The 26,926-nt window shown below is 37.6% G+C and overlaps 1 protein-coding gene across 1 annotated transcript in view; it reads left to right on the top strand.

The window, feature by feature from the left end:
* LOC106869759 (major facilitator superfamily domain-containing protein 6) overlaps positions 1-26,926 on the top strand; it is an 84,827-nt gene that overhangs the window by 20,216 nt on the left and 37,685 nt on the right. Inside the window, exons 2-3 of the mRNA XM_014915624.3 lie at positions 16,724-16,831; positions 21,487-21,648. Coding sequence (XP_014771110.1) covers positions 16,724-16,831; positions 21,487-21,648 — 270 coding nt within the window. The remainder of the gene's footprint in view (positions 1-16,723; positions 16,832-21,486; positions 21,649-26,926) is intronic.

The following is a 26,926-nucleotide window of genomic DNA, read 5'->3' as shown; positions in this document are numbered from 1 at the left end:
ATACCCATCATGACTACCCGTCTGACAAAGGTACACCAGGCACATGCATTACAACCATGTGTGCGCGACAGGGTGATCTCATATATCAAGATAAACAGCGCATGACCTCGCAGGTGGGGCCCAGTTGGAATTTTCTTCAGGTCGAGTAGCCCATCCCGCTCAAAAAGTCTGTGACTAAGGTTTGTTTAAAGATGTTGAGCAAAACACCCATGTTTCCAAAGGTGAATTATCCAAACCCACCAAAATTCCTCTCAACACATGGCTATGATGCTCCCCCACTACTTCTGCTCATAATCAGAGATGCACGTATCGTCAGCCACTAAGGGACATGCTCAACTGGTTAAGGTCAAACAACTGACAAGCAAATCTGTGGTATTGAGCAGAATATTTACTGTAGCCCATCTTTTATACCAAGACAAAACAATGTACATGATAACAATTCCAATCAATGAAGATTAGAAGCCATGAGAGCCACTGCCTGGTACTGCATTAGGACAGTTATTATTATTATTATTATTATTATTATTATTATTATTATTATTATTATTATTATTATTATTATTATTATTATCATCATTATTATTATTTTATGTTTGACTTTTGCTTTACATTTGTACAAGTTGGCTCCAAGTCTCACCCAGATACCTCAAGAACCAGCAAGTTAGAAGTTCATGTTGGTTTTATGCCTAGGATGCCATATATTTGGTTTTGTTCATAGTGTTGTTCTAGAGAATGTTTAAGAAACTAAGAAAATTATGTGGCTGTTTTAAAATTTGAGATTACATAGAAAGTATTTGCGTAGTATATGGGCAGTTTCCATGAGCACTATCTTTTGAATTTCTGCCATTTTGGGGTCTCCTGGTATTTGAGCTAGGCAGCAATCAAGCCCTTTTGCTATTATTATTATTATTATTATTATTATTATTATTATTATTATTATTATTATTATTATTATTATCATTATTATTATTATTATTATTATTATTATTATTATTGTTATTGAGTGAGAGAGCAGTGCATGCCATCAAAGTGACACTGGGGTAAAATATACGAAGCCCAGTATACCCATCATGACTACCCGTCTGATAAGGGTACACCAGGCACATGCATCACAACCATATGTGCGCGACATGGGGATCTTATATCAAGATAAACAGCACATGACCTCGCAGGTGGGGCCCAGTTAGAATTTTCTTCAGGTCGAGTAGCCCATCCCGCTCAAAAGGTCCCTGAAGAAGGTTTGTTTAAGGATGTTGAGAAAAACACCCATGTTTCCAAAGGTGAATTTTCAATCCCCAAAGAATTCCTCTCAACACATGGCTATGATACTCCCCCACTACTTCTGCTCATGATCAGAGATGCACATGTCGTCAGCCACCAAGGGACATGCTCAACTGGTTAAGGTCAAACAACTGACAAGCAAATCTGTGGTATTGAGCAGAATATTTACTGTAGCCCATCTTTTATACCAAGACAAAACAATGTACATGATAATACTTCCAATCAATGAAGATCAGAAGCCATGAGAGCCACTGCCTGGTACTGCATCCGGGCATTTATTATTATTATTATTATTATTATTATTATTATTATTATTATTATTATTATTATTATTATTATCATTATTATTATTATTATTATTATTATTATTATTATTATTATTATTATTATTATCATCATCATCATCATCATCATCATCATCATCATCATTTTCATCATCATCATCATCATCATCATCATCATCATTATTATTATTATTATTATTATTATTATTATTATTATTATTATCATTATATAACAATTCAATATTTGATAAATTGAGGCAGATTTCTACTGCGTCACCTGCTACACCTCCGTGTTGCTGGGGTGTGTTCAGCATTGTGTGTTCTTTTCTGTGAACTCTTCCTGGTATTGTATTTTTTTTTTTTTTCCTTGAGGTGTGGTGCTGTCCTTTGTTGTGTTACTGCTTTGGTGTGTTGAGTGTGTAATGCTTTGGTTTAGTAGCTTGCTGGTGGGAGTTCATTTCACTGGGTAAATGGTGTGTAGAGAGTGTCTTGTATTTGTAGGTTGTTTTGTTTAGGTTGTATTATTGGATTGATAGTGTCTTGCATATGTTGTGGGCTGTTCCTAGCAGGGCTATTTTTTGAACAGTGTGTAGTGTTGAGGATCCAAGTATAGCTTCTTTTGTTCATATGATCTTTTATCATGTCCAATGCTCCAGTTATGGTATTGTTTTTACCTTTCTGCTCCGCATTTTGAATATTTCAGTTTCGAGGTCTTTGTACATTGACAATTTCTCTACTTTTTTGACAATATTTTGATCGGAAGGGACTGTAATGTCTCTTGTTGTTGTTGTTGTTGTTGTTGTTGATGATGATGATGATAAGGCGGCAAACTGGCAGAATAGTTAGCAGGTTGTATGAAATGCTTAGCGGTATTTCGCCCGCCGCTACGTTCTAAGTTCAAATTCCACCGAGGTCGACTTTGCCATTCATCCTTTTGAAATAAGTGCCAGTTACATACTAGAGTCGATGAAATAAGTACCATTTACGCACAGGGGTTAACGTAATCGACTAGCCCCTCTCTCTATAATTTCAGGTTTTGTGTCTATAATAGAACTGATTATTATTATTATTATTATTATTATTATTATTATTATTATTAATAATAATAATAATAATAATAATAATAATAATAATAATAATAATAATAATACTACGAGCTGGCAAAACCGTTAGCACGCTGGATGAAATGCTTAGTGGTGTTTCGCCCGTCGCTACGTTCTAAGTGCAAATTCCACCGAAGACGACTTTGCCTTTCATCCTTTCGAAATCGATGAAATAAGTACCAGTTGCGCACTGGGGTCAATATAATAGACTGGCCCCCTCTCACAAAATTTCGGGCCCTGTGGCTATACTAGAAACAATTATGATTATCATTATTAGTTTCATTATCATCTTACATTTCTGTTTTCATTTTTTGCCGAGTGTCTTCCTGACACCTAGCGCAGAGAAACGCGCTGTATACAATTGTAGGCCTTTAAAATAAACACATCAGATTGTTCATTCACAAAGTCATATGATAGAGAAAAAGGGGAAGAAAGACAGAGAGAAAAAGGAAAAATATATAAAAATGTAAACAAAGGAAATAAAGGGGTAAAAAAGGATAGAAAATTCATAGCGACAATGCTATTCTCAGTACGTGTGCCGTACCGGTTAAGACAATGTTTTGCATTTCCTGCATGGATGGTAAGCCAAGGATCATTCTTAAATAATTTTCAGTTCCTTTTTTAATCATTCCAAGTGATCCTACAATCATTGGTATTGTAATCGTCTTGAGATGTCACATCTTTTCGATTAGCAAATCTTTATATTTTCTGAGCTTATCAAATTCTTTTGCTGAGATATTATGGTCACAGGGTAGACTCATATCAATCAATAAACAGACTTTATTGTTTTGGTCTTTCACAACAATATCTGTTTTATTTGCTTTGATGGTCCGGTCTGTACATACTGGAAAGTCCCAAAGAATCGTTACATTTTCTTCCTCAGTTACAGCTTTAGGGTGGTGCTTGTACCATTTGTCAGCAGTTTTGATTTTATAATGCCAACACATTATCCAATGTAGATATTGACCAACTCTGGCATGTCTTAATTTATAATCTACAGGTGCTAAGACCTTACATCCAGAGGTTAGGTGGTCTACTGCTTCAATCTCATTGCTGCAGTATCAGCACTTCGGGTCTACTCCATTTTTCATCATATTGGCTTGATAGTTCCGGGTCAATAAGCTCTGATCTTGAGCAGCCAAGATAAATCCTTCAGTGTCTGCTCATATCCCTGAGCTCTGTATCCACTAATGAGTATGCTTCCGGTCTACACCAGTTTGTTTGCTACGGGCCACATATTTGCCATGCAGAGGTTTTTGCTCCCACCTATCAGCCAATTGCTCAAACGCATTTTTCTTTGTTACTGATTTCACCTTCTTTACAGCTACAGTTGCTGCACTTCCAGCATACTGTTTAGCCTGGGTATTATGCATAAACTCATTAGCAATTTTTGTGCTCTCCTTCATTACTGAATGAAACTTTTTACATCTCCCGTGGTTTTCAACTAGCTTTAGCATCCAGTGGTTAGATGTTTCAAGATATTTTGCGAGTACAGTTGTGGTGGTTTTGTAAGAGATTTCAAATTGAATCAAGCCTTGACCTCATTGAACTCTGATAGGTAATGACGATCTGCATTTGTTTTTTGGATGATGCATCTTATTGCAAGTCAGCTGCTTAGGGATTTTCCTGTCAATCTTCCTTATATCGCTCATGTTCCATATTATTATTATTATTATTATTATTATTATTATTATTATTATTATTATTATTATTATTATTATTGTTATTATTATTATTAGACAATATGAAAAGAGCGATGCGATTACAATAGCCATTTGATTGACTTGAACGATATTTCCACAGCTTGCCTGTCTTTGTCGAGTTCAAAAGGAAAATAGATACAAGGAAATTCAAAATTATAGAAATTAAAATTCAAAAGTTTGAATGAGGAGATCCTGTGTTCCAACTTTGATGGAATAACAGTCTTCTATTTTCAATTTTACAACTGGTAAATACATAAAAAGAGAAAAAAAAAAGGAAAAAGAAAAAGAAGAATATTTAATAGGTTTGTGCAAATACGATTAAATTCCCCTGTCATTTTGTTCATTCCTCCAGGGCGTAATGTTAATAACTCACAAACATATTTGTCCTCATACATTTTGAGGACTGAAAGTGTAGTAGATTCAGAATGTTTTCTGAGAATATGCACTTTCAAGTCTTTTTCAAAATTGCAGTTGTTCGATGTAAAATGTTCGTCAAGTTCTGTCGAACTATTGCTATTGTGCCTGATGTCTACATTGAATCTTTTGTTTAATTGTTTTGTTGTATAACCAATACAAACCAAGTTGTCGTTGATGCATTCTGCTGCGTACACCAAATGGGAAACTCTTTACGTCCCACTTCTGTATAAATCATAACATTTCTGTTATGATTGATACTTGACGGAATTGACTTGAATCATGCTATTGCACAATGAACAGGGCTTACCCCTCTTGCGGTTGTTCTTCAAGGTACAGCGTTCAGAAACTCCAGTGTTAGTTTTCTTGGAGTTAGAAGGAGTGGAAGTATGCATGAATGCCTTCGAAAACGGTCATCAAATGTATTCCATTTAATTTCCCTGTAGGTTATTGATGTTTATTTTACAAAGTAACACAATGAAGTTTATAGAAAAATCTTTGTCAAGCGATGGTGGTGGGACAAACACAGACGAAAACACACAGATATATGCTTGTATATATATATATATATATATATATATATATATATATATATATATATATATATATATATATATATATACGACGGGATTCTTTCAGTTTCCATTTACCAAATTCACTCAACGCTTTGGTCCAGAATACGGCGTGCTGGTAGAATCGTTAAGACACCGGGAAAAATGTTTAGCGGCATTTCGTCCGTCTTTACTTCTGAGTTCAAATTCATCCTTTCGGGGTCGATAAAATAAATACCAGTTGAGTACTGGCGTCTATGTAATTGATTTACCCCTAAATTGCTGGCCTAGTGCTAAAATTTGAAACTATTATTATTGTTGTTATTATTCATATACAGACAACAGATTAAAATGTTGGAAAAGAAAAAAATCCTAACATCGGGCTGCAACAAGTAACCTTAGATGTCAAGTTTCCTCCTAAGTATCCTAGTTGTCCTTAACAACAATGTTTTCTGGTGCTATGCTAGACTGGGTTTTATGCCTATCTTCTTTATCCATCTGTTCAAATCTTAAGGTAAGGCAACATTTGTTACCATCGTCATCACCACTATTATTTTTCGACATCTGGTAGTTTCAAGTAACTTTCTATTACATCACCTGCTGCACTTTTATGTTGGTGAAGTGTGTGTGTGTTGGGGATGGGGTGTTTCATTTTTTCCCTTTTTTCCCTTCGGGAATATTGTATTGCATCAGTATGTTTTGTTATGGCTTTTGGCTTGAGTCTTTTGTTGTATTAGTTTTTCTATTGTGTGCTTGTGCAGTGCAGATTGTGTTCTTCTCTTGGGTATCGGACTATTATGGCACATGCTGTAGGCTTTGTTTATTCTACCGGGTATTTACTGTATGAGTTTTATCCTATATGTTTTTGGAGGAGTGTTTCATAGTAGTGTGTGTAAATCACAAATCAACTTTTTCATATTATTTATGGTTATCTGTCCATCGTTATTTTTTGGTTGGTTTTGTTATGGGTCCGTCTTTACAACGTTTACTTTTTGACAGAACACCGGCCATGGACATGTGTTGATGTTTCTTTCGTATTTATAATTTATAATTATTATTGATGTATAAGCGAGAGATCGAGAAGAAACAACAATGTGCATATATATATATATATATATATATATATATATATATATATATATATATATATATATATATATATATATATATATATATATATATATATATATATATATATATATATATAAATGGAACAAAAACACAATAGAGGGCATTAAAACGTTCAGACAGATAGACGACACAAAGGCGGACAAGGGAAACAACAATTAGAAGGACAGGTAAAAAAAGACGGATCATTCTTGGCTTTCTTTCATCAGACAAGTACCGGCAGTCACGACCATTTCGGACAGTTACACTTGAGATGGTTCGATCTGGTTGTCCCCATAAAAGCCTAAGCTAGGAACATTAGACCCCTTTGTAAGAAAGCTAGCGAATGTGTACAACAACAAAGACGAAAAAAAAAACATGGTACACAATTATGAATACAACAAAATATAACAACAGGCGTCTTTCGACTGAGAACGATTCAAATTGAGCTGGCGTGTAAAAGCCTAAAGGCAGGAACATGGGAGATGGACACCGCTAAGTTACGGAGACATAAACACACCAGCATCGGTTGTCAAGCGATGTTGGGGAGGGGACAAACGCAGACACACAAACATATACACACACATACATATATATATATATATACGTATATACGACGGGTTTCTTTCAGTTTCCATCTACCAAATCCACTCACAAGGCTTTGGTCGGCCCGAAGCTATAGTAGAAGACACTTGCCCAAGGTGCTACGCAGTGGGACTGAACCCAGAACCATGTGGTTGGCAAGCAAGCTACTTTATTTCATTTTATTGGCCATGACGGCCTTACACAGAAAAAAGGAGCAATGCGGGCTGGTTAGTTACATTAATGAAATGAAATGAAAAATTTCGAATGATATAAATGAGAGGGGTATTCGGCGCAAGCCGACCCAAAACCCCTCGAATTCACAATTAAAGTCAATACAAATTCATCAATTCAATTTAAAATTAAAAGTTCACAAATCCAATTAAAAATTAGTCCTCTTCATCCAGGCCCTCAAGCAAGATTCCTGCTGCCTGCAGGAAAACCTGCATTGGCTGGCCCGAATCAATGAAGGTAAAGTCCTCCTTGTCGCAAATCCTTTCAATCTCAGTCTTTTCGCTGACATTTCTGACCTCCGCACAAACTTGCGGAGGCCAACTTGGATGGTCTATAACGACCGAGTTATAACGTTGTCGTTTCAAAACAACATCCAAATAAGGCTCAACGGCCCCTCCCTTGAGGTAACAAAGGATAATCTCTGTTTCCTCGTCACCAGGAGGGACTGCAACCTGGTCTGTCAGTGGCACAATTCCCACTGGCAGAGCCTCCCACTCCGGTGGCACACTTCCCACCGGAGGGGCCTCGGGTTCGGTCGGCGGCACAGTGATGTTCGCCGTCCGTCTCCCGTTTCTTTTCTTTCTCTTTTTTGTCTTTTTTCGTCTGCGGGGGGGGGGGGCTCAACCGGCACGCCCGAGGGGCCCTCCTCTTCTCCCGCGGCCTTTACTGATGCGCAATTGTCGTTGTTCACCTTTCTTTTTCTTTTCGTGAAGGCTTTCGCCTCCACGACTTTCTCCTTCTCCCCCTCCAATTGGGGGAGGGGAGTCGGGCACATTTCTCGTAACCTACTCCAGGGTTCTTTTTAATATGACCAGGCTCCAGGAACCGGTGACACTTGGGCGGGGGGGGGGCGTCCCTCCAGTATCACCGGGTACTTGGCCCCGGCCATTACCAGAAATTCTGGGAACGTGAGGTCACTGGCCGACTGGGTCCAAAGGGTCAGCACTGCCTTTGACCCAACCCAGTCGGTTGCGTCCTCCACCTTTACACCAAGTAGCTTGGTACTGCCGCCGCCCAGACCCCTACGAATAGTCTGTTCGATCCATCAGGACCGAACTCCGGGCGGCAGCCCACATGCCCAAGCCCTTGTAACCTCCTTCCCACAATATGTGGGAAGAAACAAAATCTTCGCCCCTACAAGGGGCTGGCTTGCTACATTGCAAGCCTCTTCAGGGGAGTCAAATAGCAACCACACCGTTGCGTACTTGACTCCCCTGGAGATATAAAAATGTTTCGCTGGCAACAAACTTGCCAGCTCTTCTTCAATTATCTCTTTATCGAAGAGGGCAATGGCGTCGCGTGACCTAGTATAGGTCCTTATGACCACTGGCCTCTTCTCCATGTCATTCAGCCACTGCTTGGGTGGGACAATCTCCCACTCCAAGACAGTGTTTTCTTTTTTCTTTGGGTATCCCATGTCCGTTTGAAAAAAAAACAGTTAAAAAAAGATAGAAGAAAAAATGAAAATAAGAAACAAGGAACAGAATAGAAAAAAGAAAAAAGTCACAGGCACAGAATCCGATTTCTTTGGTGAGGTACTCCAACAAGGTACTCCAATAAATTTCAGCAAAAATGCCAACAAAAACTCTTCACTGCTGTAGTGGAGCGAAAACGCTCACTACAGACAGCTATCTCGCAATTTTGTTCGTAATAACGAACACAAAGTTTTTTAGCTAAAATGCCAAACGAAAGTCTTCACTGCTGTGGTGAAGCGAAAACGCCCATCACAGACAGCGAATACACAATTTTGTTCGTATAACGAACACACAAGAAAACTCGCCGAAGGCAAGCGAAGATGCCACACAGCATCAAAGATTGAATGTTTCTGTCATTTTCCTTTGATAAAGGTAGCTTTTGCACATTTATCGAGGCCAAATTGCATTCTGATGTCATCACTGAATTGTTTAACAATCGCTAGTTAGCCCTGTAGTTGTTGGTCATTTTTTGCAAAGAGCTTTAAATCATCCATGTAAATGAGATGATTTTTATTTTTATCAAACATTTTGTAGCCGTATTGTAAATCATCGAGCAATTTCGAGAGATGCATTAAGGCTAGACAAAAGAGGAGTGGTGATAGGTAGTCACCCTGGAAAATGCCACATGAAATTCTTACATCTCCAGCATTGAGAAATTCATTGTCACTGTCCCAAGTCAGTGTGGTTTTCCATGATCTCATACTTACACACGAGACGTTTCGCAGAGTAGGTGCTATTTTATACATTTCTAGACATTTCTTAATCAAGCTATGTGGTAAACTATCAAAAACTTTTTAATAGCCCATCCCGGCTATCGACAAGTTTTTGTGTCGTTTGTGACAATCTTCTAAGTTCATCTTATTGACGAGTAGCTGATCTTTACATCCGTTTTGCTCATTAGGGAATATGGCACTTTCTATTAAAAAAACTATAGGTATATTCAATCAAGACAGATGTTAGTATTTTAAACATTGTTGTTAGCAGGTTATGGGTCTGTAATTTTTTGGTTCATTTGTTTCTTCATTTTCTGGAAGTAGGAATGTTACACCAGATTTAGTTCAAGGGTACTGATTAAAGAAATTTAGTAGTTTACATGGGAGGCTGAGGGAACAACTTTCGTGCTGAGTTCAAATTCCACCGTGGTCAATTTTATTTCTAATTCTTTCGGGGTCAATAAAATAAGTAGCAGTTGAGTACTAGGGTCGATTAAAACGACTAGCTCCCTCCCCTAAAAATTTCAAGCCTTGAGCCTTTTGTAAGAAGGATTATTATTATTATTATTACTAATGCTTGCCACATTAATATAGGCGTAGAAGTGGCTGTGTGGTAAGAAGCTTGCTTCCCAACCACATGCTTCCGGGTTCAGTCCCATTGCGTGGCGCCTTGAGCAAGTATCTTTTACTATAACCTCGGGCCGATCAAAGCATTGTGAGTGGATTTGGTAGACGGAAACTTAAAGAAGCCTGTCGCACATGTATGTATTTGTGTACCTGTGTTTGTCCCCCACCATTGCTTGACAACCGATGTTGGTGTGTTTACGTCCCTGTAAACTAGCGGTTCGGCAAAAGAGACCGATAGAACAAGTACTAGGTTTACAAAGAACAACTTCTGGGGTCGATTTGTTCGACTAAAGGCGTTGCTCCAGCATGGTGGCAGTCAAATGACTGAAACAAGTATATGAATGGAAGAATAAAATAATGCAGCGAGCTGACAAAAATAGTTTGCACGCCGGACAAAATGATTAGCAGCATTTCGTCCGTCTTTACGTGCGTTCTGAGTTCAAATTTTGCTGATGTCGACATTGCGTCTCATCCTTTTGCGGTCTATAAAATAAGTATCAATCAAGCACTGGGGTCAATGAAATCGACTTGCCCCCTACTTTTATGTTCGTTACTGATATCGAAGTGTTATTCCTATTTCGAGTATCATCGATGTTTGTTTTCATTTTTTACTTTTGCAATAAATTAATATTAGCAGTACTAGTGGAAATTACATGATTATTTTGAAGACTATATGATGAAATTGTATATTTTTCTGAAGTATTTGATTCTTGAGATGTAAAAATCTACATAAGCAGTATTGAAGGGGCAATCAATCAATCAATCAATCAGTCTGTCTGTCAATCTATCTATCTATCTATCTATCTATCTATCTATCTATCTATCTATCTATCTATCTATCTATCTATCTATCTATCTATCGTATTCTACATACATTTCTGTCGATGTATGTATCTGTCTACTCTAATAATACAAACATTTAAACCAAATATCTAAAAAGAAAGAAGAGAATTGCGATGCCCCAGGATGGCTCTAGCCTTTGTGCTACTGAAAAAAAAAAGAAGCACTCCGTCGGTTATGACGACGAGGGTCCCAGCTGATACGATCAACGGAACAGCTTGCACGTGCAATTAACGTGTAAGTGGCTGAGCATTCCACAAACACGTGTACCCCTAACGTAGTTCTCAGGGAGATTCAGCGTGACACAGAATGTGACAAGGCTGGCCCTTTTTTGAAGTACAGGTACTACTCATTTTTGCCAGCTGAGTGGAATGGAGTAACGTGAAATAAAGTGTCTTGCTCAAGGACACAACGCGTCGCTGGGAATTGAACTCACGACCTTACGATCGTGAGCCGAATGCCCTAACCATTAGGCCATGCGCCTTCATCTTTGTGCTACTACATATTCATAGAATGGTACAAGTAACACCAACTGTTATTTGCTTTGGTTATTTTACTTATACTTAACTGCGTCACTCTATCTCGTCATCCATCTTTCTATCTTCTATCCATCACTGAATCTAACAATTCACATAGATACATTGTCGGATTGAATATATAGAAACGGTCGTATATTACTTGTAACAACAACTAAACTTCGTCACAATATTCTAGTATACGACGTTTAAAATTATGTAACTGTTTTCTACTCCAGCGTTCCTTTCAGTCAGCACACACTGTCACACCATCTCTCTCTCTCTCTCTCTCTCTCTCTCTCTCTCTCTCTCTCTCTCTCTCTCTCTCTCTCTTCTCTCTCTCTCTCTTTCTATCTATCTATCTATCTGTCTAATTGCAAAAAAGCACATGCGTTAAGAGAGGGTATTTTAAAAAATAAAAAATATATAAACAAACTACACTTTCCGTTGTCCAACTATCTGCATAACTATTGATATATTTGTAGCAAGCCCATTTTATTGCGCCCGCCAGCTGATATACTCATGTGTCCAAACTACAGTAAATTTCTCAACTTAAAACGGTCAGACTCGAACAGAAAATCGTCCGGTAATTGCCATTTGAATGAAAATTTTGTTTTCACTATAAAACACATATAGTGGGATGGTGTAGCAAAAAATGTTGAGGTAGCAGATGAAATAGAAAAGTGGATGACATCAAAGTAAAACAATGGGAAAGCATCAGATTGTGGTTTAAATAATTTATTTAATCGACACTTGCATTTGCGTGTTGTATACACCAGAAAATCCGCTACATGACACTATCCACCGCGGGTCTTGATGTGGTGGGTGACATCTTGCTTGATAGGCTGACTATGGAATACTGGTCGAGCGACGTCCGGGTATTCTTTAAGGATAGCACTGTGACGGGTTGTCGTTGTTTGCAAAATGGTTGGGCTGACTGTCACCATACGAGCAGTTATACTGCACACAGTGAGCTGAGTGGTGCTGTCGACAAGTCTTCTGTGCTTGATATCTACCAGGAGACCGAAATGATGAAAGAAATCGGCTCCTAAGACAGGGCTCCTAAGACAAGAGTCGGCAGTGTAGCGATGACGAATACCCACAGGAAGGTGCGGCATAGTCCTAAGTTTAGTGCTAAGGACTGTTCACCGTAGGTGTCGGAATCGGTGAGTGGTTGACTGCTTGAAAACAGACTGGTGTCTCTTTTCTTTTGCCTGAAGTGCAAGAAACAGGGATTATGCTGACTTCCGCGCCAGTGTCAACAAGGAAACGCATGCCTGTTACACGATCGCAAATGAAAAATAGGCGAATTTGTGGGTGAGAGCCAGGAACTTCCGTCGCGTTCAATTCCTGGCTGCATCGTTTCCCGAACGGGATGCTGAAAATGAACATGGAATCGTGCATTTCTGCGTCCATGTTCCAAATTTTCGGTGGTACCAACAAGTTTCCTGCGAATTACGGGAGGCACTCGGGCTTCGGAACCGTCTAGGAAATCGATGCGATCGACTGCTACTTCGATGCAGGGTACCAAGCGATAGGGCTTGTATCTGTGTTGTCAGGGCCTGTATCTGCGATACCTGCTGCGTCATCAATGAGCGCAATTCCGAAATTTCGGAAGCACTGATCGTGGAAAGGAAAGGATTTGTAGGGGGAACGGCTGGCGTCACAGTCGATACCGTTGAATATCTATGTGGTACCTAGGCGATTTTGTCAGTTAACTCTGCCAGTTGCTCAATGGAAGTGGATTCTCGTGTAGAAGCGAGGACTACCTGCGTGCTGGAGGACAGACGCTGGAGAAAAAGTTGCTTAAAATCTTTTCGGGGAGGATCTCATCTCCAAGAAGCTGCTTCATTCTTCGTAGAAGCTGGGAAGGCGTTCTTTCTCCCAATTCTCAGATGTAAGGAGCTGGTGGAGTCACTTTTGTTGGGACTCTGAAGTCCTGTTGATCAGGGTGGTCTTGAACGTATCGTATGACACAGAACCGGGTGATGCAATAACGAGATCTCAGACCACGTTGATGATGTCTGGTGATAGGGAACCTATCACGTGCGTAAGGCGAGACGCATCGCTAACTATTCGGTTGGATGAAAACTGGGTCTCGATATGGTGAAACCATAATGCGTCCAAAATGGTGGGATCCTCAGCACAATCGCAGCCGGGAATGCCATGTCGACTATGGATGCGTTCGTCACTGGGTTGTGTTCTTGTAGAGCCATTGTGTGACGATTAATCGCAGCAATTTTCCAGTTCTGATTTAGTAATGTGTGATGTGAAGGCTGTCATTCTTCGTCGGGGTCACCAAATGTAGTGGGATTGTGTATCAAAAGCTGTCTTTGAGGTAGCAGATGAAATAGGCATGTGGACGACATCAAAGTAAAACAATGGGAAAGCATTGGATTGTGGTTTAAATAAATCATTTAATTGACATTTGCATTAGACACAAGGAAATCCGCTACATGACATTACCAACTTGTTTCGAGTTGGCGAAGAAGAAAATAAACGGGAAATACTGTGTCGATGTGATGAGGTAGAACCGGCATGTTTTGTGTCTGTGTGTGCGTTGGTCATTCGGTCGTGTCTGTTTATGTTCTGCGAGTGCTACTGTGTTGGGTCGTTCATGCTAGATATGCGGTTCTATGTTGGCTGCTTGACTGGTGCAAGTTAACTGCTAGCTGTCTGCTTGTCTCTTGACAGTTCACCTGGTGATGGCTATCTCACTGCATTTATAATGGTCATGACAGCTAGAAGGACAGACATACCACAGGAGTAATTTCTACATATGTAGGTCGCCTCCTGTCCACATGAACTTTAAATGACACAGCTCAGGCTGGAGGTCGAAGGGAAATCTATCCATCACTTTTTGACAGGACAAAGAAATTTCTTTCGCGCCTGTTTGGTCAATGCTGGATCAAACGAGTGAAAGCCCTTAGATTCGGTTTCGAATCTCAGCTCGGAAAAAGGAAGTGTTAGTTTTTACACACATACAGCTAGGTTTTTACCACCCCCTTGAGACTCAAGTACACTTTAGTTGAAAAGTAGAGAATAACTCATAAGTAATATAAAAGTCCTAAATTCAGTGGTGGTGTTAATGAAGATGTTACGCTTTAATTTAATGTGTTAAATCTATCTTTATTAATGTATATCGAATTATACATAGATATCTACAAGGTCTACTCAGGTATAAGAGTTAGAACTTGTGATCCACCCGCGGACCTCTTTCTTTGAAAATTTTTGTCCACCGCATTAAAAAGTTTCCCCATCCCTGTTTGAAAGCGTAAATTTATAGATCTTCATAACACTGTTTCATTGTGTCAAACATTTCAATTGCGCCTACATTTTTAACACACAAATGCAGAATGATATAGGCCATCTCCCTTCCTCTCACTCTCTCTAATAATACAGACCTTTTCTCTCTCTCTCTCTCTCACTCTTTCTCTCTCCTGTTTTCCTTTTTTTATTTCACTGGTTCAACTATTACCGCTTCATTTATTCCTTTGTCTTCCTCTCTTCCCTTCCTCCCCTCTATCTATATACTTCAACGTTCGAGTTATAACTTCCCTTGATGACGTAAGCATAACACACGGATGAAACAAGCAGGAACGCAGGAACAAGCAGAATATCATAATCGACCTCCCCCTTACGTAGCATTCATTTTATTGTTGACATCAGTGTGTCCGTCAAAGACTCTATCGTGGTTATGTCACCACGACGGACGTACGATAGCTGAATTCATCCGAAAACTTTCAAAAACCGTTCTCGCTGATACTAAGTTGGCTATGATACCTTTTCAACAATCTTTCCAACTAATTAATATCTACCCACTTAGCCACTCATACCGAACTGCTTGAGGCGAGCGGCAGACTAGAAATAGTGGACTCCAAAGCTTACCTTGAATGTTTGTCTCATCGTTCAGCAGAAGATGTAAAATGGCGACAAAAACTGATAATGGTATCTGATGTACGAGAAGTATCGACTGATTATGTGAGAAAACTTGAAGAAAACTTGTTTACCTCTGTCTTGATAGAAGTGTATATCAGCTGAAAGTAAACTGAGAAAATTTTCAGTGGTGCAAGCGCTGCTGATAAAAAGATACAGGCATACGGAGCATTGTTGATAATTTTCGTATCTGATTGAATTTTGTAAAAAAAAAAAAAAAAAAAGGTTAAAGATTTTAGATAAGATGCTAACATAGAAAGCAACATTTTTATCACATGTATTGTCGGAGCTGCACAAACCTATGACATTCCTATAATTTTTCAAGGAAAACTTCAACTACATATTTTATGCTGTAGAGAGATTTGAGTTAAATCTAGCTTTAGATGGAAGTTCATCGATTTAGATCAATCCAAAGCATGTTATTAGGTTAATTATAGCTACATGGTAGCCATCCTAGGCGCAGTCGTTTCCACTCTCGTGTTCAAAGTCCGGATCGTTCCATTATAGAGTTGGATTTACTTAGAGGTCAGAGTAAACGTTCACATATTGGGACTGTTTAGTATTATGCATTCAGTCTCTCAATGATGTCATCGTTCATCACTTTATTTTTTTACCACTTGCTGGATGTTTTGATTGGTTAACTTCTCGCTAATTGATGACTTTGCTGTAATGGGGCCAGGTAGACAGAAATCGAAGTGACCCATGCCAAACTTGGGGAACACAAGGTGCTTAGGGGAGAAGAACTAAGAAAAAGTTATAGGACGGGTAGCCGATCTCACTAAAAAATGGCGGTGAAAGAGCCATCACTGAGAGAATGGATGGAGGTGATGTTTACATCATTCGTCTGTCTGACAGCATCTTTTCGAACTGAAACGTTTGCATTTTCATTTTCTCTTGGAATGGACAGTTTCCGCCGATTTTCTGTGCTGCTTACACCCAGTACGAGTTGTTCAGGTTGACGCGGCTATTGCCTACTCAATCATTATGCTGTAACGTCTACAGAGTTTTCGATAATGAGTGGTGTAATTGTCTTGTGTTAGATTCATTCCTTGACATCTCACCTCTTTGATTTCTATGGCGCGATGGTGGTGAATACAAACAATTATGTCGTGCGACGTTTTCAGTGTTTCGATGATGATATACTCAGATTCATCCAAAGGAATCGTAGAGTGCCAGCTGAAATGTGTTTATTTACATTTCGATTTAATCGTGACGGGTTGAAGTACGATTCAAATCGTGAGGTTGATATCATTCGACAATACCCTTCCAGTAAAATATGTGGTTTTGTTTTGTGCCTATGTTAAAAGCATTATCTAATATTCGATTGATAATAAATAATAAAATTAATTTATTTGCAGGTCACGTGAAAGTTCTTTATGCTGGGCTACTTGGCAACATCATTCGGTTTCTGTATATTTCATTACTCAGTAGCCCTTGGTGGGTTTTACCTTTCGAGTTTATTCAAGGTAAGCAACTTGATTTTGAATAATTTCATCTGAGATAAAGTTATTTTTAACAGTTTATCATTAATGTAATTTTAAGCAATGACACTCTTAGGTTTTCAAAAACTATTAATTAGTAAATAGCTCACTTCTACTAAACAATGCTTTTAAAACTTTGTGTCCCAGAAAATAAACGAAATTATCAGTAATCATTGCGGTCATTATGTGACTGCCACCTATTGTCGAACAACATCAATCTATGTGAATGAATATGTAATTTTAGTTTACCAACTTGTTTGAAAAGTAGACTCATCCTAGATTTAAGATGTACTTGGTAACTTTCCTGTAGTGGATGTTAAAATTGAATTTTACACGTATCAATTTCTTTAAAATGTTTGTAAACAAAACAATGTTGAGAGCAACGCGTCAATGAGCAACAACCGTTACTAAAATGGTTACTGCACCGCAAACTACCAAGGTGTATACTTATCTGATGCATCCACTTCTTCTGCCATCTCGTCTGGAACTTGATTTTCTTCACGTTTTACATTCAAGAATCAAAATGCTTTAATTAAACATTATCTGCCTCAATCTTACCTATCTAAGAATTCCTGTAAAATCTATGAGGACTGCTCCTCGATCTTGGGGTTTGAAAAAATGGAAAACTTCTATGTAATTAAAATAAATAAATATAAAGAAATTTAAGTAGTTAAAACGTTGTGGAACATTAGAAAATGCAAAAAAAAGAGGAAGTTTTTAAACCTGTCTGCCAAACTTAACTATTGATGCACTGTGTCTAATCGGGAGCTATCTAATTAAAGTACTTATTTCTCTTCTTTTTTAAAATCTTTTTCTTCAGTCACGGGAATACAATTGTTTCGGTATCGCTTTCCAGGGATTTTAGTCAATCATACCTACACTAGTACATGTTTCACTGATTTCTATATGCGGAATCGCTAAGTTATGGAACATAAACACCACATAATGTGCGCGCACGCACATGCACACACACACACACACACACACACACACACACACACACGCACGCGCACACACATAAATATGCATACACAAACACACGTATACATGATAAGCCTTCCCAAATGTAGTGCTCTGTAGAATGGAACTGGAAACACGTGGTTATGAAGCGAACTTCTTAACTATGCTGTATAGCTTACGCTTATCTATTAATTCTTTCTACTGGAAGCACAAGGCCTCAAATTTGGGGGAATGGATTACCCCAGTGCATAACTGGTACTTGTTTAATCGTCCCCGACAGAATGAAAGGTAAAGTCGACCTCTGCGGAATTTGAACTTAGAATGTAGCGGCAGATGAAATACCGCTAAGCATTTCACCCGGCGTGCTAACGATTCCTTCCTACTCTGGGCACAAGGCCCAAAATTTTGTGGGAGGAAGCCAGTCGATTAGATCGACTCCAGTACGCAAGTGGTACTTAACGGGCTAACGTTTCTATCAGCTCGCCTCCTTACGCTTATCTATTAATAGAATCAATACTGCATAGATTTAAATCTTTTTCTTGCAAGTATTGCAAACGGTTATCCAGTCACATAAATAAATAATTCTTAGGTTCATAATAAATTTTAATTTTATAAAGACAATTGTCGTTTACATAGAGGAATCACTTTTTTATTGGTTATAAAGCTATCTAGTGCTCTTGAAGACAGTGTAGCTTTGGCGCAAGGTATCATGACCCTTGGATACGGAAAATTAAGAAAGAGTGGAAGGTGGTATTATCTGCGTAAGAGTAGGTGCTATTGGATATGATAGGTCTCTGACGTATTGGAAGAAGTGTGGGGGAGATATAACAGAACTGTTGGTCTTTCAAAGGTTCATAGAATATGGATAAAAAACAGCTCCATCAACACATGTCACAAGGCTACAATCTGATAGAAAGATACCAATACAATACACGAGAGATAGATGGAGCCGACAAGAAAGCAATTTTATTTGGAGATTCACATGCCAGACACAAACAAATGCTTTACTAATGTCGTGTGCAACTACTGTTTTCTCCAAATATTTGGAGTGCCAGGTAAAATACTGCAAATCTCACTGGTAAGTAACGTAAGAGAGTAGGTTTCTAGTAATCTGGCTTTGCTAAAGCCGAACTGAGTAAGGGAGAATATTCAAGGCGTTGAAGAAGTTTATAGTTAATGGTTGTCCTCATCACCTTGAGATACGGGGAACGCGTGCGATAGGATGATAGGTGGCCGTGTTGGAAGTTCTACCATTCTTGAGAATAGAATACACTATAGCGTGATTCTAAAGCTTTGAATATATTCCTGTAGAGAAGAGAAATATTGAAGTTTTGTAAGAATAGTTCTGAAACACATTGTACGAGGGTAGTGGATGAGACATGTTTCAGGGCCAGTGGCCATGTTGGTTTAAAGCAACTGTATACGTTGTGGTGAACCTGGATAAGTGGAAAGATTAATCTTGTGTATTCAAGGCAAAATTCAATGCAAAGTTACAACAAATGTGATGTTGTTGACCGTAGAAGTACTACTCGCAGGGCCATCATGTTTGAAAAATCAGGCGAAAGCAATTCCGCAAAATTGAAAGAGATCCCTTTGTTTGGGAGTTGTGAAAACTTGCGGGTGGTGTGATGCGCAAAGGTATTTTTCGCGGGCTCCTGCGGCGCAGTTACGAATAACTTAGTTATGTGAGATGCAGAGAAACATGCTTTAAAAGAATACTTTCCGTCCCACCCAACGGTTTCTGATTGGTCAGGAGTGAATAACATATTCTGCTAGGGATAGTTAGCATAGAACTGGAGGAGCTCTGATTTGTCAGCTGACTTAAAAGTGGCCTATTTTGTGGATGCTCTTTTTAACTCTACGAAAATCATCTAAAACCACTGAGCCTCCGACTTTTATCAGTCTAATGGTCAGATCTAAACAATTTTTTCTCCTTAATTTATAATTTTTGGTTTAACCCTTACATTATTTTCATATATAGTGTTGGAAGCAGTGACAAATTAACACCAATAATGATTTGTGAAATAAACAGACAGAAATTTGGGGGAGAGGTTTAGTCGATTAACTCGATCCAGCATCCGAAAGGATGAAAGACAAAGCTGATCTCAGCGGGATTTCAATAAAGTGATGGCTAAAATAATGCAAGGCCTTTTACAACAACGCTACTACTAATAATAACTGTTTCAGATTGTGGTACAAAGCCAACACATTCTTAGGGTTAGAGGGTGAGTCAATTAACCTCAGCGGAGTTTGAAGTTAGAACATAAAAAAAGAAAATACGGTAATGTAGTTTCTTTTGAGACCCTAATGATTTCACCAGTCCACCGCTTTTGCAGTAATAACTAAAACATCTGCTTGTCATGACGTTCGAGTTTGATTACCCTTTCAATAAACTCATAAAAAGCAAACTTCTTTCAATAAACTCATAAAAAACAATCTAAATCTTTAACATAATGAAATAATATTGTCATGATCTATAAATTTATCCATCAAAATAGAGTCAAGAACAGTTACGAAGTAGAATTTCTACGTCACGTTAGTCACTATAACTTGCATAGTCCACTAAAATAAATAATATGTGTTTAAAAATAATATTCAAGTGTTAAAAAGGCGATAGAAGAAATCTTTATTTTCCTAATTATGCATTTTATATAATAAATCTTTGACAGTAAAATTCACTCTATTGGGAAAATTTTCATTGATAAATACATTTTTTCCTTATATTAACATTCATTCTGGAGCTAACGAGCCCGCAAGTACCAGCTTTTCTTTCTTAAGCATATTATTTAAAAGTTTCTTTCATCGTTTTGGTTCGAAAAACTAAGTACAAGTAATACACTTATGTTAATTCAACCGCTTTACTCAATCATCTCAAATTTTACTTTCCAAAATTTTACATTTGAAATAGTAAAGCTGGCTGAAGCAGCAAAGCATCAGACTATAAGCTCTACGATATTAAAACAAACAAAAAAAACCAACATCACATTATTGAGGTTAATTACTGAGAGGTACCATCTGTATAAAAGAATGATAGTTAAGTTAATAGTTTAATGCAATGAGCATCAATGATTAAAAAAAATTCTAAATTACCACATCTACTCGTGTACAATTAGTGATTGACCCATCACTACCTCAGTTAGTATGGTAAAGTCAACGCTTTTCTTAGATGGTCTTTTAAATAATCAGTTATTACGTTTTTTTTCCACTCATAAGTATTTCTAATAAAATATTTGATATTCACTGCGTTAAATATGATGACACTAACTTAACTATTACAATATTGAGTTGTAATCTCATGATACCCAATTTAAATCTCATCCCCCAGTAAAACAAACAACCGTAATCTTGATTTGATACACAGATTGATATTGTTCTTATGTAAGAAATCAATATTCGTTACTATAGAGAAGAGCGATATACTGAAAGATGCAAGAGACTAATAATGAGCTTTTTCTAAATAAATATTCAAGCAGACTTAACATTTTAGTTTCTTTTTATTCTCTCAAGAGACGATGAAATATGTACCATTATAAACTGGAGTCTATTCCATCTGTCGCGGTCATTTAGTCACGTATCAAAGAAATCGGAGAATTAATGACGATAACAACGATCTGTAAAGAATATAATCTATTTACATTTATTTATTCTGATCTTTTTCTCTGCCATTTCGTCAAATCAAGGACTCACGCATGCTGCAGTTTGGGCGGCTTGTTGTTCCTATATTACACAAGCAATACCAACTAACCTACGGTCGTCAGCTCAAGGTATACTTCAGGGACTTCATCATGGTCTGGGTCGAGGTTGTGGAGCTGTCTTCGGTGGAATATTAGTGAATTATATCGGTAAGTATATTTTCACTTAATAGATACAAGGTTCGTATCACATCACAAGGGTTGTAAATTTTCATTTACAAAACTGTGTCTGTGTATCCAGGGTGAATGAATATGTGTGTATGTGTTTTTGTGTGAGTGTATGTATGCTTGTGTGTGTGTGTCTGTGTGCCTATGTATAGATGTCTGCGGGAGCTTAGAATCTTGTGCGAGTATTAATGAAAAATTATATTTTGTAAACATTGCGACCATGTCCGCGCGCGCGCAAGCGGTGTGTGAGCGCACACGAGTTATGAATGTGTGCTATGTGCTTGCTGCGAATAAATTTTTGTTTAGAAATTTATGAGTACCCTTGGCCTAGTGGTTAGGATGCTGCACTCACGATCGTGAGATCGTGGTTTCAATTCCTAGACCGGTTGGTGCGGTGCGTTCTTGAGCAAAACAATTCATCTTACGTTATTCTGCGATCCGACACCTGGCACGTGGTACACCGTATACCTGTTTCATGAAGATTTGAGGACAGAATGAGTTAATGTACAACACTTGTATTTGTGCAGGTCGTTCGGCAAAAAGCTGAACGCTCATACATAGTCTTCGACAGGAGAGTTCATCATCATCATTATCATTATTATTATTATTATTATTATTATCATTATTATTTTTAAGGCGGCGAACTGGCAGAATCGTTAGCACGCGGAGAAAAATGCTTAGCGACATTTCGTTCGTCTTTACGTTCTGATTTCAAATTCTGCCGAGGTTGACTTTGCCTTTCATCCCTTTCGGGATCGATAAATTAGGTACCAGTGAATCACTGGGGTCAATGTAATCGCTAGTCCCTCCTCTAAAATTTCAGGCCTTGTGCCTTTAATAGAAAGGATTATTATTATTGTTGTTGTTTTACATATATATATTCGATATATATTATTTATTATTACAATACAATAGTATTATTTTTCAGCGAAATTCTAAAGGTAGAATTATAAATAGGAAATAGTGGCACAACAAGTCACGAATGTTTACCGGAAATAGCACTCGATAACCGTACGACGCTATGTAAAGCTTCACTGAATGTATAGAGGCAAAGATGTGTGCGGGAGGCGAATATAAAATTTTTCGTCTTACCTCTATGAAGAACGCCGGAGAAATGGACAACCTAGAATGGAAAACCTAGTACTCCAGTTTCGGACTTTCCAGAATACGTTTGTTATCATAAATCTGGTTAGTCTTCTTCAGCTACGTTCACCTAAGACTAGATTTAAAATACCCGCTACATCAATGCCTGTATATTCAGCTGATACGCCTAGCCACATCTTTGCATCTATACATTCAGTGACAATAGACAATACATTAGAGCTAGGTATGCTCAATATAGAAAATAAGTAGTGGTGCTCAATTGAATTTGAACTTAGATTCCGAACTTTTCATCTAGAAAGGCGTCAAGAGCGACTCCCAGGGAAACCCCATGCGAACTGATGAGGAAGTAGTGCGGCTGATAAATACAATTAGACTGCGTGTGTGTATATATACACACACACGCACGCACACACACACACACACACACATACAATGACATGCACACACACACACACACATACACATTTATGTAAATACTCATAGGCTATCTACATACGCATAGTGTGAAGATGTGTAACCTAATGGATCGTTGGGTTCACGATTATAATGTCGTGGGTTCAAAGCAAGTAACATCGTTCTGTTTCGCCATTCTACTCTGCTGAAATGAGTACCAGCTAACTGCTGATTCATCTCTCTCTCTCTCTCTCTCTCTCTCTCTCTCTCTCTCTCTCTCTCTCTCTCTCTCTCTCTCTCTCTCTTCTCTCTTCTCTCTCCCTTTCATCCAGCTCTCACATCCTCGACGTTCTGCTGGGCCAAGTGAGAGAAAGAGAGGAGCGAGTGAATATCTAAGTCTCCTCGCGACTCCCGAGGCACCTAAAACAACGAAAATTGGTACAAGCAATTATTTCATTCTGACTTACGAGTGACGGTTAAACTTCATATATATATATATATATATATATATATATATATATATATATATATATATATATATATTTCCGTGACAGTTAGAGGTTGGGAAGTCAACCAACTAAGGGAGAGTATCTATCTAATATACTGCTGGTCATGTACCAAATTAATAGTACCCAAGTGCTAGTTATTGTATGGCAATTTCGCAATCGAGAGTTATACGTAGGTGGGGGTAAAAAGTGGTTTACCCTTAATTTATACCGCAAAAAAATGGAGGGGATACAAAGATGACATATATAAGCCGGTACAATTTTATTATGTCTATTCATTTTAAAACATAAGGAAGTATTATAAGAATACATACACATGCAAAGACGGTGTGCTACAGTAATATGTACCAGTAATACATAAAAGATTAAAAGATTAAAAGATCAGTTCCTTACGGCCGTTTCTGCCAAGAGGCCACGATATCCTCCATGCTACCTCCATCTCTTCAGTGTTCTGTAGGGATGGGTAGATAGAGTTTGGATGTTGAGTGTGCCTCTAGGCTTCTTCAGAGGGACTAAATGGTTAGGAGAGCCGATACATACAAGAGTCAGTTACCAATAGATACAGTATATTTTTCTTATTGAAGAGGGCATGAGAAGAATAAGAGCAAAAGTTAGAGTGTAAGAGGAGTAAAATTTAGTAAAATGGATTAGTTATAAGAAAGCGAAATAAGTCATAGACTTCAAGTATTGCCTTCCGAGATTCATGTTATTTTGTCTAGTGGTGGATAGATGGATACAGTTTTTCTAAGGAGGAATTTTTTTAGGAAGAGTGAATTCAGGCAGTGGTTCTTATTTTGTTTACATACACGTTATGCTTACAGTGGTGGGTTTGAAAGTATGGTCCGTGTTTCGGTGGTGGAAATTTATATGTAGGATGCCAGCTGGTACTAAAGAGATTATGACACCAGGTGGTGACCAAAGTACGTTGTTGGTGTTCGTTATTTTTTCGATCAACAAGTCCCCGAATCCTTGTGTGCAGTGGGGTAGGGGTTATGGTCAGTTCTGCAACCTAATTGGTCAGCTATGTTTTTGAAGACTATGACGCGGTTCCGGTTCGTTGATGGTTAACAGATAAAACAAAAACAAATCAGATAAATGAATAAGTAAATAAATAAATTAATGAATAAAAAACCGTGGTCACTGTGGGCAAGTAGAAGAGCAAAATAACATTCAAGCTAGATTAAATTAAATTAAATTAAATTGAAACAAGTAAAAATAAATGAGTATGTGAGTGAGGCTAATTCTGGGGGTTCTAGGCAGGTATGGTTCAATATTTTCCTCTAATCTACATTTCTCCATAATTTTCTTAGCCTGTAAATTCAGGTTAGTTGCGTTGTTGGCATGAGTAAACGCCGGGTAATATCTCTCTCTCATATATATATATGTATATATATATATATATATATATATATATATATATATATATATATATATATATATATATATATATATATATATATATATACAGGGATTAGCATTGAGTTGCTTCTCCAACATACTGAAAATTTAGAAATAGCCGTCAAAAAACTACTGATTCTAAACTATAAATTTTTCTCTAAATGGATGGCGATATTTATGGCGCACATAGAACAAAAAACCAGAGTGAAAAGCAAAAACAAACCTGCCTTTAGTTAATTGGATACGAACGTTTCGCGGTTAAGATATTAATCTATTCCGTCTCATCAGCCCAATATTCTGATAAATCTGAAAGTGTCTCTAAAAAATTCACGGTAATTTCTGGCCATGCGACGCCAAAAATCAACGAGAAGAAAAGGCACTTACGAATTCATCGGCTAGCGAGTTCAGGCATCCCATCTCAAAAGAAATCCATTCCATGTGCGTCACAAAATAGTCCCGTATGAAAAAAAGTCCCGTGTGAAGGGATTACGGTTAATATCTTAACCGCGAAACGTTCGTATCCAATTAACTAAAGGCAGGTTTGTTTTTGCTTTTCACTCTGGTTTTTTGTTCTATGTGCGCCATAAATATCGCCATCCATTTAGAGAAAAATTTGTAGTTTAGAATCAGTAGTTTTTTGACTGCTATTTCTAAATTTTCAGTATGTTGGAGAAGCAACTCAATGCTAATCCCTGTATATTTACGATGATAAATGATTTTACCGATAAAAGTTTTTTTCATACTGAACTACTTGGCAAAATTGTTAATTCTATTACTAATTGACGATTCCCTGCCCTTATTCTTGTATATATATATATATATATATATTAGGTTTGGAGGTGATGTACAGGAATTATATATTAGAAAAAATAATAAGGTACTCAGATATCTGGATGGTTGTACATTAACAGATTTTTATTAATGTCACATGTTTTTATAAATTGGCGCTTGCATCTATTCTTGTAGATTCTCCAGATTTTCTGGAGAATCTACAAGAATAGATGCCAGCGCTAATTTATAAAAACATGTGACATTAATAAAAATCTGTTAATGTACAACCATCCAGATATCTGAGTACCTTATTATTTTTTCTAATATATATATATATAAGGTAATAAGAGTGAAAACACTACAGAAGGCTTGTGTTACATGGTTAAAGTATATATTTAAATTTTGTCAGAAAAATGTTATAAAATCTTTTTGGTATATAAACATTGTATTTTGAGAAATAACCGGTTTCGTGTTGTCTTTTCAAATTTCTCTACTTCATTGTAACATGTGTTCGCTCCAGTCTGAAAAGAAGAGTTCTAGATAGGGGGAGGTAATTAGGGATTTCTTCCGGTATAAGGGAGATAATCGAAATCTAGGAGGTGGTAGAATGTGCCATTAGAACAATAACAGAAATTAGATTAAATAAGGAAACCTTTTTCATTCAAAAATACAAACCCAAACTTAACCATTGCTAACACATTTAAATAAAGAAATTCATCACCCCACTGAGAAGGGAAAAAAATATAGAACAAAACCATGGTAAATTAATCAAATTCTACCACCTCCTAGATTTCGATTATCTCCCTTATACCGGAAGAAATCCCTAATTACCTCCCCCTATCTAGAACTCTTCTTTTCAGACTGGAGCGAACACATGTTACAATGAAGTAGAAAAATTTGAAAATACAACACGAAACCGGTTATTTCTCAAAATACAATGTTTATATACCAAAAAGATTTTATAACATTTTTCTGACAAAATTTAAATATATACTTTAACCATGTAACACAAGCCTTCTGTAGTTTTTTTCACTCTTATTATCTTTTATACATCCAACCACGTGCTTTCACATACCAACTTTCTCTCT

This window comes from Octopus bimaculoides, chromosome 4 (assembly GCF_046866305.1).
Source record: "Octopus bimaculoides isolate indiv1 chromosome 4, ASM4686630v1, whole genome shotgun sequence".
In the NCBI taxonomy this organism is placed as follows: domain Eukaryota; kingdom Metazoa; phylum Mollusca; class Cephalopoda; order Octopoda; family Octopodidae; genus Octopus; species Octopus bimaculoides.
Note: the sequence above shows the minus strand (reverse complement) of the source record. Positions and strands in the feature narration are given on the sequence as shown.